The following is a 16,966-nucleotide window of genomic DNA, read 5'->3' on the forward strand; positions in this document are numbered from 1 at the left end:
TCCCCAACCCCTCACTGCACTTCGCCCCGACCCCCACTCAAGTCAGGTGGCTCAGTTTTCCTCCTGTCAGGGAGGAAAGGGGACTCTCTGTTGGGCTTGGGCACCTTGGCCATCCCTACCCAGGAAACTAGGGGTGGGCTTACAGTGGAGGATTTCAGGGGTGCACACCAGTCGAGAGAGATTTTTCTTAGTGAGGAGCAGGCCTTCCTCTCAATGCTTCCATCGCCTCCCAGGAAGTGCGCCTCACTGCTTAAGCTCCAAACCAGGGCCCGGGCAGCACACAGACTCCATGGACAGAAGGACGGGAGCTACTTCCCGCGGGTCAACTTCAGGGCCCAGAGGCATGGCTGGCCAGATTCCAAGAACCACAGACCATTGACGAGCCTTTTTTTTTTTTAAACTGTGCTTTATTTAGGGCTAAGCTGGAGAAAGCGTCATCCAATAGTTACAGAAGGTTACAAGGAGTTTTAGGGAGTTGAGTGTGAAAAGAGCAGTTGTACTGAACTGCGGCTTTTTTTTTTTTTTTACAACATCTGGACATCCTAAAAGGAGGAGCCAAGAGAAAGAAAAATAAAATTTTAAAAATAATAATTAACCAACAAAATAGAAAGAAAGGAAAGGCAGAAGGCCTGAGAGGAACCAGACAGTTCTTCTAAAGCAAAAAAGAAAAAGCATGGTAGGTCTGAGAGCCCCCCGGCCTCCAGATGAACTGGACATCGATGAAGAGGGTGTCAAGGCGGAAGGCCAAATCAAGTCTTCCCAACGGTGCAAATAAATTATAATAAATATGTTATACTTTAAAATATATGTGTTCTTAAATAATTCAGTGTTTTTTTTCTGATTCTGAGTTTTTTTAAGCAATGTCTTTTTTTAACTGCTCTAAAGTCATTTACCAAAGATAAATATCGTGCTTTCATTAAATAGTTTTCCTTGTTTTTTTTCTCTATCATTACAATTAAAAGTCCTACAAAATATGCAAATTTATTTACAGAAAAACAGAGCCGGCATCATTTAAACATCCCTGTTTTTCAAAATTCCTTGTAAACAGTTTCAGAAATTCTTCAAAGATTGTTTTTTTTTTTTTCTCTCTCTCGTTTAAGGTTTTTGTGTGTGTGTGTGTTGTTTAGTTGTTTTAAGATGAAAGTTCCCAGGTCTCCCTTGCCCGGAAAGTCTCTGGAGCAAGCATGGAAGGCGAGTGAAGCAGAAGGTGTCAGGGCTTGCGGAGAGCGGGCGAGCGCGCGCAGCTCCCGGAGCGAAGCGAGGCGAGGGCGGGGCCTTCCCGGGCCCTCCCGCCAGCGGCGCGGCCTCCACCGGCGGCGGCGGCGGCGGCGGGCAGCCAGCAGCCCACGGGTCTGGGCGCGTCCGGCCTGGCCCTCGGGGTCAACCGCGTCCAGCAGCACTCGCGGGGAGAAGGGATTGATGCTCAGTCTAAACTCTACAAAAGTACAGTCCTACAACATCTGGGATTTTAGCAGTAACGCTAACTTCTATAGGTTTTTTTTTTCCTTTTTTATTGTATTTTTTTATTTTTTGCTTTCCTCTAATTTTTCTTCTATTATATAGGTATTTTAAACTTCTCCTTTTTAAAATTCTGTACAACTATTATGATTTTAAGAGGGGGGAAGAGTTAGAAGCATTTACAGACTTTGCACAACAATTATCTTGCCTTGTCGGTCCCTTTTTTCCCCTCCTTGCTTTCTTACACTTCACAGTTAATGAGTTTTAATATTGTGTGTTGCTTTCCCCAAATATCCACCAATTTGTTCATCTTAACAGCTCCATCCAGACATATAATACAGAAAACCATAGGAAAGTGTCATAGACTTGAATGAGGGTAATCAAAGCGCCTCTCAAAGTATCAAAGAACTATTATCTTGCTGTTTTAAAAGCATTGAAGCATTATTTTTCCTTTTTTAGTTTTTTTTGGTTTTTTTTGTTTTTTTTGTTTTTTTATTACATTTTTCATAGAATCGCTCTAAGCTGTTTCAAGAACAGCCAGGAGGCAGGAAGGAGGTTCTCCTCCATCCCCCCTCTATTTGACCTAGAGCTACACGTCTGCAATAAAAAGTTTGGTCCTTTGGTCCCTAAATAGCTAAAGGAATGACAGATTGAGATGCTCAGTGACGGCCTCCCAGCCGCCCCCTGGGGACCAGGCCCCGCCACACAGCTCGCCCCAGCCTGCCTCAGGCGCCCACGGGCTGGAAAAGCCCCGGGGATCGGGGAGCAGCGGCTCTTCCCAGTTCCCAGCCCGGTAGCCTCCCCATCTTGTCTCAAGTTATTTTGTTTTTAAAGTTGCCTTTTTTGTGTTTTTTTTCCTCATTTTTCTTCATCTTCTTCTTCTTTATGCCATATGTATTTTTTCCCCCAAACACGTGCCCTCTGAACTCCAAAGACGCTATACTTCCCTTGAAGAAATGTTAACAGTCACAGAGAGTGTCTGGAGTCTTCAGCTTGATTGATATTGGCTGATATGTCAAAGGTGTCATCCAACAGTTCTCATTTATAAATATATATAGAGAGAGGTTTGTTTTTTAATGTAGCCCGTTCAGCATCCTGCCCTAAAATGAAGAAAATCAGGGCTGATTAAGCCAAGAGAGGAAACACAAAACGCATCCAAACACCAAAAGGAACCTGCCTTGGGGGTTAGGGCGGGAGCTCTGGGAGATGGCGGGAGGGAGGGAAGAGACCGGTATGAGAATTAGTCATGATCATGATAAATAAAAAAGAAATTGACTCTTCTATTCAGAGTGAGAAATCACCAGGAGGTCTAGTGGTGATGGTTGTAGCTGAGGTTTGGTTGTTTGTTGGGAGAGGGTTTTCGATTTGGGTTCCTTTAGTGTTCTAGAACGGGGGATGGCTAGATCTAAGGGAAGAATTTGGGACTGTGGGACGTGAATTCATAATTGAACTGATCTCTGAGGGGTCTAGCCCAGATACAATATGTATACAGAAGCCTAGCAAACAAGATAGCAAAAATCTAGCAGCCCAGCCCACTCCTCCCCACGATCTGTGACATGAATTTGGCAGAACCCTTGCCGAGTTTCCAAGCCAGCCGCCTCTTTCCCGAGGTCAGTAACTATTTGCGAGGCCATGTATATATACGTATATCTGGATATATGTGTAGAATATATTCACCTGCACATATGTGGATATACATGGATATGTGTGTATGTATATGCGCAGATACACACATACACACACACACATACTATTTTTCTCATACATGCCAGGGAATTTAGAGGAAATTCAGAACTTGGAGGAAGTGGGTAGGAGAACTTAAAAGAAGTTAGAACGGATTTGACCATCAAAGTTAAATTAACTCAGACAGTTCTTGGTTTTGTTTTGAATGGTGGCTTTTTGGTGTTTTGCTTTGCATTTCAAAGAAAAAAAATCATGATCTGACTAGAATCCGAAGGAGAATGCTTAATCATTGTGAATTAACAAATGAGACTCGTCTCCATTCTAGCAGGCAGCTTCCACTTATACATGGGGGTGACTGGTTACATCAAGAAAGTTAGAATTGCAAAGCCCCCAGTTGAGGGGACAACGTCATGCGTATATCAATCCATGCTGGCAGGTTTTTCACACTGTTGATTCAACAAACAGCAAACCGTACACAGCAATCTAAACAATTACAACACCAAATAAAATAATAATAAAATTAAAAAACACTTGTCAAGGACCCTTTTTCAGTTGTAAACAAAAAGGTGCATTTCGCTTTTGTCAGTACTGTTTTGTCCAAACCAACCAAAACGCCCTCCCCAGCCCCCAGACCCCCCCTCCCCTCCCCGCATTTAATTTAGCAGAAGTGGTTACAATACAAACCTTATAATTGTTACCGGGCTCTCTCTCTCTCAGAGGCCTCGGGCTTTGAACTCTAGTTTTTTTGGTTTAGAATTTTTTTTTTTATCATTCTATGACTGTAGAGATTTTTTTTGTTTTTGTTTTTCCTTTTGAAGTGAGATTTAAAATAGCCTAACTGAAAAAAGACCAGACCTCGGAAAGTGTCAATTGAAAAAGGCCCCCAAATTTCTAGAAAAAAAATAAAATCACAATAGTTTCAAGTGCAAGTAAATCAACCACGCATAGATTTTTTTTTAAAAGATGTTTTCCTTATTTTTAAGAAAAAAAATAATGGTTTGCACAAGTTAAATGATCCCATGTCTGATAATCGGGAATTCATCTTTATTTTTTTACTTTTTTTTTTTTGTTCTTTTGTTTTGTTTTGTTTTGTTTTTTTCTCTATGTGACATCTAGAGAAGCATAAAAAACGCTGAACAAGAAAAACCAAACAACAGAAAGTAAAACCACTGCAAGCACCAAGAACGAAACGAAAATGAGCACAGCAAAAAAGATTGTGGCAGCACAAAGGTCAAGAAAATGCACGTGTGATCATGACTGGCCAATCATCAACTGATACAACATCCAAGAAAAACGCTCCAATCACAGCACCTCCACGAAACTTGACGGCAATTGTCATGCAACCGATTCTTAGCCTTGTTACATGACGCCATCATGTCACACTGTGAACTTTGAGTTGATTTGAACTTACGGATGGGGGACTGTTTTCTCCACTCTCATGTGATTACGTGAACTTTATTCCTAGCTCAGCGCGAGACTGTGGTGGATTTGACTGGCCCTGGTTGGGTTGTTGGAATTTGATTGAATGACAAAAGAAGAAAAGATTTATATATATATTTATATATGTAGAGAGAGAGAGAGAAAGAGAGGACAAGAGAGTGTGGGCAAGGGGGGAGGAAGAGGGAGGAAGGGTGGGTGGGTGGGGTGGGGGGTGTGGGGGGGCAGGGAGAGTCGGGTTGAGGGTTAAGAAGGGCAAGGAAGAAGTTAAAACAAAATTAAAAGGAAAAATATTTATACAACACCAGACCACAGCATCAATCTAAAAGCTCTGATGAGAGAACAGCAATCAAATCAAAAGAGAACTGAAAAAGAAACTCAAAGGATGAAGGAAGCCGGCAGACAAACGACGTGGGCACGGCAACACACACACACGCACGCGCACGCACGCGCACACACGGTTGTTTGTGCAGACACATGATACACTGTGAACAGTAGCAGAACCTCACACAGGGCCACTAAGGGCATCCGTCACGCGCTGGGAAGAGGAGGGAGGGCGTAGGCAGTTTGGTGAGGGGGCCGGAAAAAAATAAAACAGCCCCTCAAACCACCTTGGGCGGCAAGCAGATCAGGGAGCACGCTCTCTGCTTTGGATCACCCTTGACTCTTTCTCTCTCCCCCCGCCCCGGGTGCCGAGCTCTCCTCGCCGCCCCAGCCTTCCGCGGCGTCCGCCTCTGGACCAGCAGGGGGAGCCTGACAGGGTGGCCCTGCTTTGCGGGGTGGGTGGGTCAGGGCCGGGCTAAGGTGACTGCTGCATCCGAGGGGTCCATCCACGAAACGCTCCGCTACCCAGTACAGCCACACTGACAGCAACTCCGCCCTCCCCGCCCCGCCCCACCCCACCGTGACCGCCATCCCCAGAGAAGGGTGTCTCCAGGAAAAGAGCCCCCGCTGTGAGATGTCGTGATCCTCTCCCAGTCCACGCTGCCTCAACCCTCTTTCCTCAGAACCTTCAGAAAACGAACGCTTTCAGTTTTGAGATTGAATCACATCAACGTTCCCAGAATTCTACAAACACACCTTGGCAGGGCTGTTTTCATTTCACGATCACCTCACTCCCTCTGCTTTGCTCCTAAGGTGGCCCGTGGGGCCAAAGCGAGGCTGCTTCTGCCACGTGAAGCCTTTAGAAGGTTCCACCCCTCAGACCCAGGAAAAGGCCCCATGAAAGACCAAGGTGCCCTGCGGGCTAGGTGGCACAGGACACCGGGGAGGGCCGGGCAACGGGCCTGCTGCCGTCAGGTGTGCTCTGCTCTCTCCCACCTCTCCGCCCTCTTCTCCGTTCCTTTATACCTACACCCCTCCGCGTACAGCTCTCTGGACTGACTCATTTCACAGGCCCTGAGCTGCCTTCTCTACTGGTGGAGGCTCGGTTCTCTTCTCTGTCAAGCATCATCAGATTATTCCGATTTGAGTTGCCTGGAGTGCATCTCACCACTGGGGGTCCTTTGCCCCTCCCAGGGCATTGGTTGTCCCCAGCCCTACCCCTTCCTCATGAGTACCCCTGAGCTCGCTTCCTGGCCCCCCTCCCCTACAGCACCCGGGTCCGGGCCAAAGCCTGTGCACCAGGCTTGTTTGCAGGCTTTCCAACACATCAGGCTTCTGCAGGCAGCAGCTTCTACTCTCAGCTTTGTGTTTCCCTTCAGGGAGTGTGGATGGGAAGCCTGTGATTGTGACTTGTCAATGTGGATAAGCTGTGAAATAGCTCAGAGGTGACTCTATTTTAAGCCTAATCCTGGCCTCCAGCTCTGCCTTCCCAGAAGAGCCCCAGCCCTGCCTGCCCGTCCAGGCTGAGTTTCTGCTCCCCCAACAGCAGACCTCCCCACCTCACACCAGGGCCCATCATGTGCCAGCCCAGCCCTGACCTGCCACCCTTGTCTGCATCCCCAGCCCCTCCCGAAAGAAAGCTCTTAGACCCACCACCCAGGATATCCAATTGGTGGGGCCACTGGGGCGGAAGAAGAGGCTGGAGGGCAGTGTCATCAGATGTCTGCCATGCCAACTGCAACTAAGGAACCCCCGGGGCACATTCCCCCAGTCCTGAGCACTTTCGGGGCGCCCATCCACTGTGTTCCTTTGCCCACTCCCAGCTTCCCTCCACCTGCCCTTCAGTGCCTGGCACTGTCCAACACTGGGGATTGAAGCCTGAACATCAAACAGCCCCTCCTCAGAGCCAATTCTAGGCAACTTTCTCATACACATTCTCATTTCTCACACACGCCTGGCCCCCAACACACACACTCCCACACTCACTTGGCCGCTAAGGAGCCTTCCCAGGGTTGTGCCCCTGCACACCTGCCCACTCTCTTTACTAGGGGGCAGCCGCACCTCTGCCTGCAGGGTGACCCCTGCCTGGCCGCCATCCGGAAGAGCATCCCAGGGCACAGCCCTAGAGATAGCAGCAGGGTCACCAAGCAGCATGGGGAACCCTGAATCAGGTCTGGGAAGCCCCACCTCACAACCCAGGTGAGGAAATTATGGTCCAGCTGAGCCAATTCAGGTGCCAGGTCCTAAACACAGCCGGCTTCTACCCAGAGAAGGCCCAGGCCCAAAGCCACAGCCCGCCCCATGCAGGCCAGACCCGAAGTGCCCATGCCTGCAAACTCGAAGCAGACATTGCAAAAGCACACTCAGAGCCAAAGGCCAGGAACCAGAAGAGGCGGGGACCCGCAGGGTCAGACAGCCAGTGTGTTCTTCCCCCCGCAGAACCACAGGGCTGGGCGCTGGCACACTGGCCCTCAGTGCAGGCCCAGAGCGATCAGCGAGCTCAGAGGAGGGCCAAGGAACTTGGGTGTCTACCTGGGCCTGGCCATGTTCGTGCCACTCTCTGCCTTTGTTTCCTTCTTTTTAGTTTCTGGGGAAAGATTTCTTGGAGAAACCCCCATGTTAGCACAAGACAGGAGCCCAGGCAGCCAGAGGCGCGGGGCAGCAGGGAAGCCAGGAACCACACTCTCCAGAGACATCGGAATCGGCAGACCCAACCCCACCGGGGCCTCACTTTATGGAACCAAAGCCCAAGCATGCTCCTCCTTCCCGTGGTGGGGCTGCCCCAGACCCCCCACCTCCAGTTCTGAGCTGGCCGCCTGCTGTGTCTTCTGTCTTCACCACTGGCCCTAAGATCCCCCTCCCACTCTCCACACTGAGCTACGGCTAGTCCCTCGGCCCCAGTTCAGGTTAGCTTTGCCTTCTGGGCACCTAGGACTCATTATTTGTAAATACCCTCTATCGGCCTGTAAAACCATGCAGGGATTTAGCTGCTTTTGCGTCCTCTTTCTGCCCTCCTTCACTGGCAGCAGCCATGTCTCACTCCCCAGCCTTGCAATGGGTACAGGCTCGAGCACCCTGTTCCAGAGAAGGTGAGTGGTGCTGCTCCTGGGTGGATGGAGGGTGTGCTGCTGACAACGGTGGGAAGTGAGGGGAGACTGGGGAACTGGAGACCTCCCCCGCAAAACTCCACACTCTGAACCTCCACTGAAAAGTCTGTCACGCGCCTGACTTTTCTCTCAAACCCCCTCCCTCTCGGGTCACGACAGCTCTTCTCTGCCAGTCACTCAGGCCCAAAGCCAAGCGTCATCCTTGACGCCGCTTCCTCTCACACCTACCTCTAATTCCTTACAAACAGCAACCTAGCTCTGCCTTCAGAAGACATCTAGAACTCAAATCCCTCACACCACATTGACTGCTGTGGCCCTGGGCTGAGAGGTCCAGGCTCTAGACCTCTGCTCTGGGCCCTACTGCATGACCGATCCTATCGAAACGCAAAAGTTAATCTGTCACTGTTGTACGCAGAGCTCCCCAATGGCTCCCTGCCCAGCCCATGAATGGCCTGCAGGTGGCCCTCCTTATCTCTGGGATCTCCTTTTCCACTACGCCTCATGGTCCCTCTCCTCTGGTCACCTTGGCCTCCTGATGGTCCTTGAAGACACCACTTTGCCCTCGCCTTGGAGCCTGCGCACTGGCTGTTCCTTCAGCACAAGGACACACTCCTCCAGACCCTGGTGGGGCTCCCCGCCTCACCTTCTTCAGATCTTTGCTCACGTGTCACTTTTTCAACAAGGCCTACCCTGACTACCTGATTTAACTGTAACTAACAAACCTGACACACTATATAATTTACTCCTTGATCATATGTCCTTATTTATTGTCTGTCTCCCTTGCTGAGGACAAGGATCCTTACCAGTCTTACTGCTGAGTATGTAACAGTACCTGGCACCCAGTACCACTGAAGCACCAGAGGGCTGGGCAGCCTGGCCCTGGCCTGTGATGAACTGGGATTGCAGGAGCCCACGGCAATGGGGGCAACCAGGCCAAAGGGGGACTTCTGATGGCCTGCCCTGGCTTTTCCCTCCCCTCTTCCCCAGGAATCTGCTTCACCCAGGGGAACACGTGGCCTGGAAGAGAAGTGGCTGGCTGTGCCTCCAGCTGTAAGGACCCAGACTGAGCAGGAAAAGGTGACAACTGCCCACTCATCATGGCCTCTGTAAAGCGGGCAGGGTAAGTGGCCCCAGTCCTGTATCATCAGCCTCCTCAGTTTCTGTCCCATCCTGTTTCGTTTCTCGGTAAAGTTCCCTTTGAAAAGTCCTGTCCGTCCTCTCCAGACTGCGCTGCGGGGAATTGGAGGGGTGAAGGGGTCAAGTGTCTAAAAGCCATCAGCCCTCAGGCAGGAGAACTGGGGAGGGGAGAGCCCGAGAGTCTGGGAGAAGGCCCCAGTAGGGCCTACAGCTCCCCACTGAGCCTACTCCGCCCACAAACTCTCCCAGCCCTGAGCTGGCCATCTGCTCACCCCGGGGTTTTCTGGCAAACAAGATTGCCAGTGCAGACCTTCTCAGAGCAGTTCCCTCACTCCTGTCCCCCTTGGCTCTGCCGCAGGGGGATGGCCATCCCCATTTCTGCCGGGATGACCACAGCTCATTGCCTGCCCCCTAGGCACCGGGAGAGGAGCAGGTGGAGACGGGCGCAGCGGGTCCAAGGAACAGCAAGGGTCCAGTCCACAGAGGCCAGAGGAGGCGGCGGGTCCGGACAGGGTCAACCACCCCAACCCCCCGTCCCCGCGCCCCGACCGCCCCCGGTTACCTGTGCGAGTCCTGATCTCCCCCGGGGGACGCTCCCGCCGGCGCTCAGTACGGGCGATTGGCGTCTTTGGGCCGCTTCAGCTGCACCTTGAGCCTCTTCATGCCGATCTGGAAGCCGTTCATGGCCTGGATGGCGGTCTGCGCGCTGGCCGGGTTGTCGAAGCTCACGAAGCCTGGCGAGACACGAGGGACGAGGGCCTGGGTTTCCACGGGGCCGCCCGGGCCGGGAAGGGGCAGAGGGGGAGAAGGTCGGGGACCGAGGGCGGGGCGGGGCAGGCAGCCGCCCCTCCCCGCTCCCGCCGGGCCTCCGGGCAGGGGCGGGGCTCGAAGCTCCACCCCCTCGGGCCCCGCCCCCTACCCGACCTCGCGGCCCCTCCCGCAGCAGGGGCTGCAGAGGCTCCCGGCTCGCGGACCCGCGCGGACCCGGGCCGGGCCGCCCCCCGCTCCACCTCGGCTCTGGGCGGCGCCGCTCTCCCCAGCGCCCGTCTACCCCGAGGCGGGGCGCCCGCAGCTCGGCGGGGCTCGGAGAGGCGCCCGCCCCCCACCCCGGCCGGCCCCGGCACCTCAGCCCCCGCCTGCGGTGGGAGAGGGCGGACACACCTGCGGGCGGAGTTTATTGGACACTGTCCTCCCTGACAGGAGGGGGCCTGGCAGCGGGAGGGCACGGGGTGCCGGCCTGGGGAGAGAGAGGAGTGCGAGGGGAGGGAGGGGAGGCGCCACGGAGCGGACTTCTCCACCGCCGTTTCCGGCCGCGGGGCAGGGCAGAGGCCGGGGCCCCGCCGCCCCTCCGCCCGCTCCCCTCCCGGCCCGGCTGCCCCCAGCCAGGCTCCGGTGGCCACCGAGGCCAGTCCCGACCGACTCGCGTTAACCCGCCACCGCGCTCCCAGGGGCCGTCCTTACCACCCTTTTATTTAGTAAAGCACCACCCTGGGAGCAGGGGCTCTTGCCCTGGGCTAAGCACGCGCCGATCGATGAGTCCCTTGCGACCCCTCATAAACTAATAATGGTGTAACAAATAATTGTACGAATTGACACTATTCCTAAAAGTCAGCTGAGAGCCTTCTCCGAGTATTACAGACTGAAGACGTGCTTTTCACACGTTCACTTCTCCCAACGTCCCAGGACAGGATATAGAACCATCCGTGGCTCCCAGTCACCTGAAAAAAGCAGTTCCCAGGCGGGAATGTATTAGGTTCCCCACGTTGATTTAGAAGTCACCTTTTGGAACTTTGACTGCATCTCCTTATAGAGACTACGCTACATCAGCATTTCCCAAAATGGCCCTAATAGGTGCTCCTTCAGAAAGGGCTTTCTGTGGTCAAGCAGGTTGACAGCCAGCTCACTCTGGGACAGTCCAAGGCACATTAACAAAAACATCCTCCTCCCACCCTAACTCCTCCAATAAATAAACATTCATAGCTTTGTTTAACCTAGTATTTCCTGGAATTTACTTGACTTTAGAGGCCTTTTCTCCTGTAAAATAGACTTAGATCCTGCAAAATATATGAAACTAAGCTTGGCGAAGTTACCAAGCCATCCTGCAAACATGTCTCATTTGGGGTGCTTGTTCCCAGTGGCCGCTAGGCATGTAGGGAGTCCATGTACAGACCGTGCTGAAGCAGAACACTGGTTTTTTTGGTTAATTGCTCATGACACCATGGGCCTGCCTGCAGCCTCTCCCTCACTCTCCCTATGTGGTGGCTCTTTATCTGCTTTTAACTCTGCCCCAGAAACTGCCTCTACCTGTCTCTTTTCTCTTTCTCCTTCCTGCCTTTGTTCACATTTGCTCTTGCAGCCGCAAGTCATCAAAGATGGGGAAAGATGTGTGTGTACTCAAGAGTGCACGCATGTCAGCTCAGATGGGACTGGTCAGAGCTGGGCCCAGGGCAACACCACAAACATCTGTATTCATCTATATGCCAGAATAGATAGGAAAGTTTCCTGATTTTCCATAGTCGGAGATCAATGTGAGTCATCTTGCCAACACCCACCTCACTCCTCCTGGCCCATCCCTTCCCCATCAGATTTCTATGTCTGATGAGTACAGTCAAGCTGTTAGCAGAGCAGTTTTCAAATGTGTGAATGGTGCATCTGTTACACTGCTCTCCCCCAGATTAAAAAGCGTGGGTGAACTAAAAGCCTCTCCCTCTCTCTCAGGATGGGATAGCCTAACTGTGGGTGACAGTCCCCCCTCCAAAAAAACCCCAAATGTGAGCAAAGTGGGGAAAAGATGGGATAAAGATAAAAGGGGCTGGAGGTGCTGTCTAGGGTGGAGATGTAAAGGGAGGGAGAGAAGGTCCTGGATGAGAGAAGCAGCCCAGCCTTCAAGATGAGTTTCTGGAAACTTGGGGGTTGGGAAGGACTGCAGTCTCCATGAACTTCTCTCCCTGAACTAGTTTTGTTAAACTCGCTAGCAGTCAAGGCAGTGAGCCTCTCCCCCACTGGCCCCCCTTGGGGCACCATCTCCCATGTTTACGGTTACCAGGACTGTGTCCCTTCTCCCAGAGCCCCCTGTCCCATTCCTCCCGCTCCTGAGAAGGTTCCTGCCTCCCAGACTGTGGGGCTGTGCAGGTAGAATGCCTTCCTGGTGGCCCTCCAGCCCTTCTCCCATTTGTGCTGCACACACGCTCACGAAGGCCTCCAGAAGATTCTGTTCACGCTTATAAAGAGCACGTGGGGTGAGAGCACGATGGGTTCACTGTAACGAGGACCACATTTGCAGCAAAGTGGCTCCTCCTTTGGGAAATAAAGGCACCTCCTGAGGGTCTGCTCTGGCCAGATTCCTCACACAGACCACCTCATGTAACCCTCACAGCATCACTGAGAGATGAGCGCTGAAATCCCCATTCCACAAATGGGAACACTGAGGCCCTAAAAGTAAATGGCTTGCCCATGAGTGAGAGCTGGGGACAGCTGCACAGACTCGCTGCCTGAGTAAGTGAGGGTTAAGGAGGAGCCACTGGGCTGGCCAGCTTGGTGGGAGCCTGTTCCTTCTCAGGGCGGGTGGATGCCCAGCGCTAGACATTTGTTCAGGAAGAAAGAGCCAGCGTAGAGACATACAGAGAAGGACTTCCAGAAAAAGCAGGGCAAAAATCTTTGCTGGAGAACTTGAATGAGCTAATGGCAAGGGTAGTCTGAGGCTGACTCCCGAGAATGGCAGCAGGAATACAGGGGCACATGGCTGCAGACTGAGCCTGCTCCAGCCGCAGGGTCCCAGCATGTTCTGGGCTCTTCGCAGTTCTCCTCTGGCTTATGCAACATCCGAGGCTTACTTAAAAAGCAAAAGCAGCTGATCTCCAGTTTGTTGCTCTACATACCTAACTGTAATTCGTCAGAAGAAACACTGGTCAAACAGTGGAAGGGTGCAACCCAGTCTTTGCCTTTTGCCTTGTTTTCCCGTCCCCCAGAGAAATGAGCCACTAGGGCAACTCTATGCCACTGAAGTACCACTGTGGCAGCGGCCAGAGGGGAAGGGATAGTGTGCAAAGATCTTGACTGCCTTGGGGAACATGCTTTACACCCTGAAGCCCTTTACAGCCCTGGAAAGCTGGTTTCCAAACTGGAGTCTCCTTAACATGAGCTTCATGGTGCTTCTACACTCTTGTACCTACTCCCCAAGGGGTGAGCTGGGTTCTCTGGCCGAAGCAGGATCCTACTCTGTTCTCCCAGCCCCGGTACCTGGGAGGCAACCTGGAGATACAGAGCTTCTGGCAGACTTGTCTCTGGTTCCATGTAGGACTCTCTGGGGACTGGCCTCCTCAATCCTGGGGGACTCACAAGTGGGTCTGGCCCCAGAAAGAAGCTCTCATAGAGACAGAAGAGGAGATGGGAGAGGGGCTGAGGACGAGTGGAGGGGAGAGGTGTGAGGATAAGGTGGGATTCCAGGAAGTCTGAAGCAAATCAAAACTCAAGATGCCCAGTTACATTGGAATTTCAGATAAACAATAACTGCATTTTTTAGTATAAGTATATCCTCAATACTGCATGGGACACATTACACTAGTATTTGGGACATACTCACACTAAAAATGTATCCATTGCTTATTGGAAATTTCAATTTCACCGGGCATCCTGTGCATCCCATGGTTTCTCTGACAACCATACTCCTAGGTCCTCTTGAGTCCTCTGTCTCTCTCCTAACACCTGCCATCAGGAGAATTTCCCCAAAGTACCTTCATCCGGTCACTCCCACCATCTTACACTGCCTACCACACCACATGAAGCATCCTCACCTGAATGGTGGAAACCCTCCCCAGCACAGACCCACCCTCACAGCTCGTCTTCGCCAAATCCTCTTTTCTCCCCAAAGCCTCCTGCTTCCTCATCCACTGACCTTGGACTCTTTGCATCCCAGCCCACATGCCCTCATCCATTCTTTGCTCCTACCTGGAATTCCCTCCCCTTCCTTTGTCTATTTATATCCACCTGCCTTTCTCATTCCTCCATTACTTGGTGCCTCGCAGATTTCACTGCTGGTGAATAGACGGGATTTTCATCTATGCTCAGACCTGAGGCTTCCTGAGGGCAGGGACCAGTTTCCTCTTCCTGACTCCTCAACAGTTCGGCTCTGGTGGCCTGAAGGGGTGGGCCGGGGTAGGAGGGTTCGTTGGATGGCAAGAGGGGAGCAAAGAGCAGGGTAGACAGAGAAGGGGGGCGGGGCAGAAAAGGGAGGTAGACAGAGGAGGCCAAGGGGCAGGCATAGGGGCCTCAGCTGGGCAGACACCCCACCCCAAGGGTCATGCTCAGCTTTTACCTCGGGGCCACCCTGACCTTGAGACCAGAGTGGTACTGGGAGAATGGATATGGCCAGGCTCTGCTCCCTACCCATCCATCCCTGCCCTGGGTGGATCCCTTCCCCTTCTCAGCTGGTTAGAATTGAGCTTTGGGGCTGGGAGGGAAGACTATCTCTTGGACTGGGACAGGGGAGCTGGGGGAATGGGTGGGAGTGGGCAGGGAAAGCCGAGAAGCTGAAAGAACAGAAGAGAGAAGAGGGGTGAGAGATGGAGGCTAGAGGCTGGGCCACAGGGAGCACTTGAGGGTAGGGAGCGATGTGAAGGAGCAGGTTAAAAGCAGTTGGACACCGATAAATTGGTGCGAGCACCGCCCTGTCCTAGGTGAAGCTAGTTGGTTTGTTATCTTTACCCACCAAAGCATTTACTTTGGTTAGTCGCCCGATCCACAAACACTTTCGAGGAGATGACATTACCGAAAGGGAGGAACATCTGCATCAGCTCAGCGTCCCCAAACTCCTGGGGCAGATGGTAGATGAACAGGTTACAGCCCTCGGGCCCTGCGGTGGGGGGGGGGGGCGGGGGAGGAGGGATGGCGGGGTGGGGGGAAGAGAGAGACAGAGGAGAGGTGAGCGAGTTAGGCAGCAGCAGCAGGGAGGGGTGGGGGCAAGGTTAGGAGGGGGAGTCTCATCCAAGATCCAAAGGTGGCCACGGAAAAGGGGGGGTTGCTGCGCCCCAGATATGAGCTCTGGTCTCTGCTCTGCCCTTGGGCAAGTCACTGAACCTCTCTGCACCTCAGTGGCCCTTTCTGCAAAACGGATCCATTTAACAGGGTGCCTGGCAACTTGAGGGCTCCAGGGGTAGAGTCAACCAGTGAATGGGGTGAACATGCCAAGATCTGATCAGTCATGGAGGTGAGATGCTGAGAGGAGGCAGGGGGAGGGAGACCTGCCCAGTCCAGACTCAGGGGAGGATGGAGGGAGCTGCCCTGGGGCAGCCATGCCCCTGGAAGACTCACCTTACCTCCCACAGGCAGGCCACTGGGGCCTGGAATCCCCATCCTCCTCCCTTCCTACCTGGTCCCCAATGGCCCTCCCCTCCTCCCTCGCCCTGAACCTTAAACTCAGCCCTGATCTTGAGAGCAAAAATCAAAATTTATACCGCCTCCTCCAGCAAGCTAGGTGAGCAGAAAGGGCTTCCCAGCAAGGCTCCATGATGGGATACCCATGGGCCAGGGCACCCACAAGTCTCATCGTATGAAGGGCTCCCCATTTCATTACAACAGTAACAGTCCAGCCACTTCTGTAGCATGAACTGCATGTCAGGCTGTTCCACACATTTGACATGTATGTTAAGGCTCTTAATCCTTACAGCGGCCCTGAGGCAAGTACTGTTGTCACCCCCACTTCACAGATGAGAACACTGAGGCCCAGAGAGGTTAAGCCACGTGCCAAGTCACACAGCTAGTGGCGATGGAGCCAGGATATGAACCCAGACCCAGGCCATCTGCCTCCGTAGTCTGTGCCCTCCTCTCCCTGTATCTATCATAAATCTCAGTGCCCCACAAACCCTGAACACTGGTGAGGTGTTTGGATTTCTGAAATTTCCAGACAGCTAAAGATTTACATTTTTCTTTTCAAATGACCAAAACATTCAGTTTTAATGCTTTGAAAGGGAACTCGTCTTTTTCTTGTCATCTAAAATAGACTATGCCATATATAACTTAGCCTTTTAAAGTGGGGTCATTTCAATGTTTGTTTCCAACCCATGGAGGACATGTGGAGAAAAGAGCTGCACTTGCTAAGAGCTGGATAAGAACTGAAGTTCTGATCAGAGGCTGGTGGAAACTAAGCAGGAGCTTAAAAGTAAAGGCTGTCAGGCACTGACGTGGGCTGATGTGTGGCTTTCACAGCCAGATCCTGGCTCTCTGCGATGCGCGAGACTGCCAGATAACCCAGTTCTGGAGCAAAGCACCAGCTCCGGAGTCTCCCTGTCCTTTTTTTCCTCTCCTCTCACCTCCAAGCTCTCCTAACTTCCTCCCTCCATCTATCTCCACCCCCTTGAGGGTCACAGCTGATCTCTAGGAGTCCTCTAACCACCAAAGCCAGTCCTCGGTCCTGGTCCTGGTCCCTGCCCTGCACCACCAGCCCATCCCCGCCCTCCGGCCTCCCCTCCCTGGACTGCTGGCTCTGCCAGCGGACGGCGCTTTCAGAACCGGCGCAAGCATGCTCCCTCACCCACTTCCAGGGGTCCCGCTGCTGGATTCCCCATGCTCCGGTGGCCCTCCCCTCACCCATCCCCTCCAACCATGGCATGTTCTCATTGACTCATACATTGAACGTGTCCTTTGGCGGTCCCCAACTAGACGTGTCCCCTTGGGACAGGAACCAGTTTGAAGGCCTAATCTAAGCTGCACCTCCTCCAGGACCCCCACCTGGCTCCTCCCCACATCCCCTCCCTTCCGGGGCTCCCTGAGTCCACAGCCCACACTGCAGTCTGACGTTCTTTCTCCTGTATGACTGGGAGGTT

At 52.6% G+C, this 16,966-nt stretch overlaps 1 protein-coding gene across 25 annotated transcripts in view; it reads right to left on the bottom strand.

The window, feature by feature from the left end:
• Positions 1 to 385: 385 nt before the first annotated feature.
• The window catches only part of CELF4 (CUGBP Elav-like family member 4), a 288,206-nt gene continuing 271,625 nt past the window's right edge, over positions 386 to 16,966 (bottom strand). For 9 of the 25 annotated variants that reach the window (XM_074352279.1, XM_074352277.1, XM_074352278.1 and 6 more), the window contains 2 exons: positions 9,709 to 9,880; positions 386 to 2,558 (listed from right to left, as the gene is read on the bottom strand). In XM_074352279.1, the coding sequence (XP_074208380.1) occupies positions 9,753 to 9,880 (128 nt within the window). In that variant the 3' untranslated portion in view covers positions 386 to 2,558; positions 9,709 to 9,752. Of the gene's footprint in view, positions 4,640 to 9,708; positions 9,881 to 10,307; positions 10,384 to 14,913; positions 14,998 to 16,966 lie in introns of all 25 variants that reach the window. The other 16 variants (XM_074352284.1, XM_074352272.1, XM_074352270.1 and 13 more) reach the window with 4 other exon arrangements.

Source organism: Camelus bactrianus, chromosome 24 (genome assembly GCF_048773025.1).
Source record: "Camelus bactrianus isolate YW-2024 breed Bactrian camel chromosome 24, ASM4877302v1, whole genome shotgun sequence".
In the NCBI taxonomy this organism is placed as follows: domain Eukaryota; kingdom Metazoa; phylum Chordata; class Mammalia; order Artiodactyla; family Camelidae; genus Camelus; species Camelus bactrianus.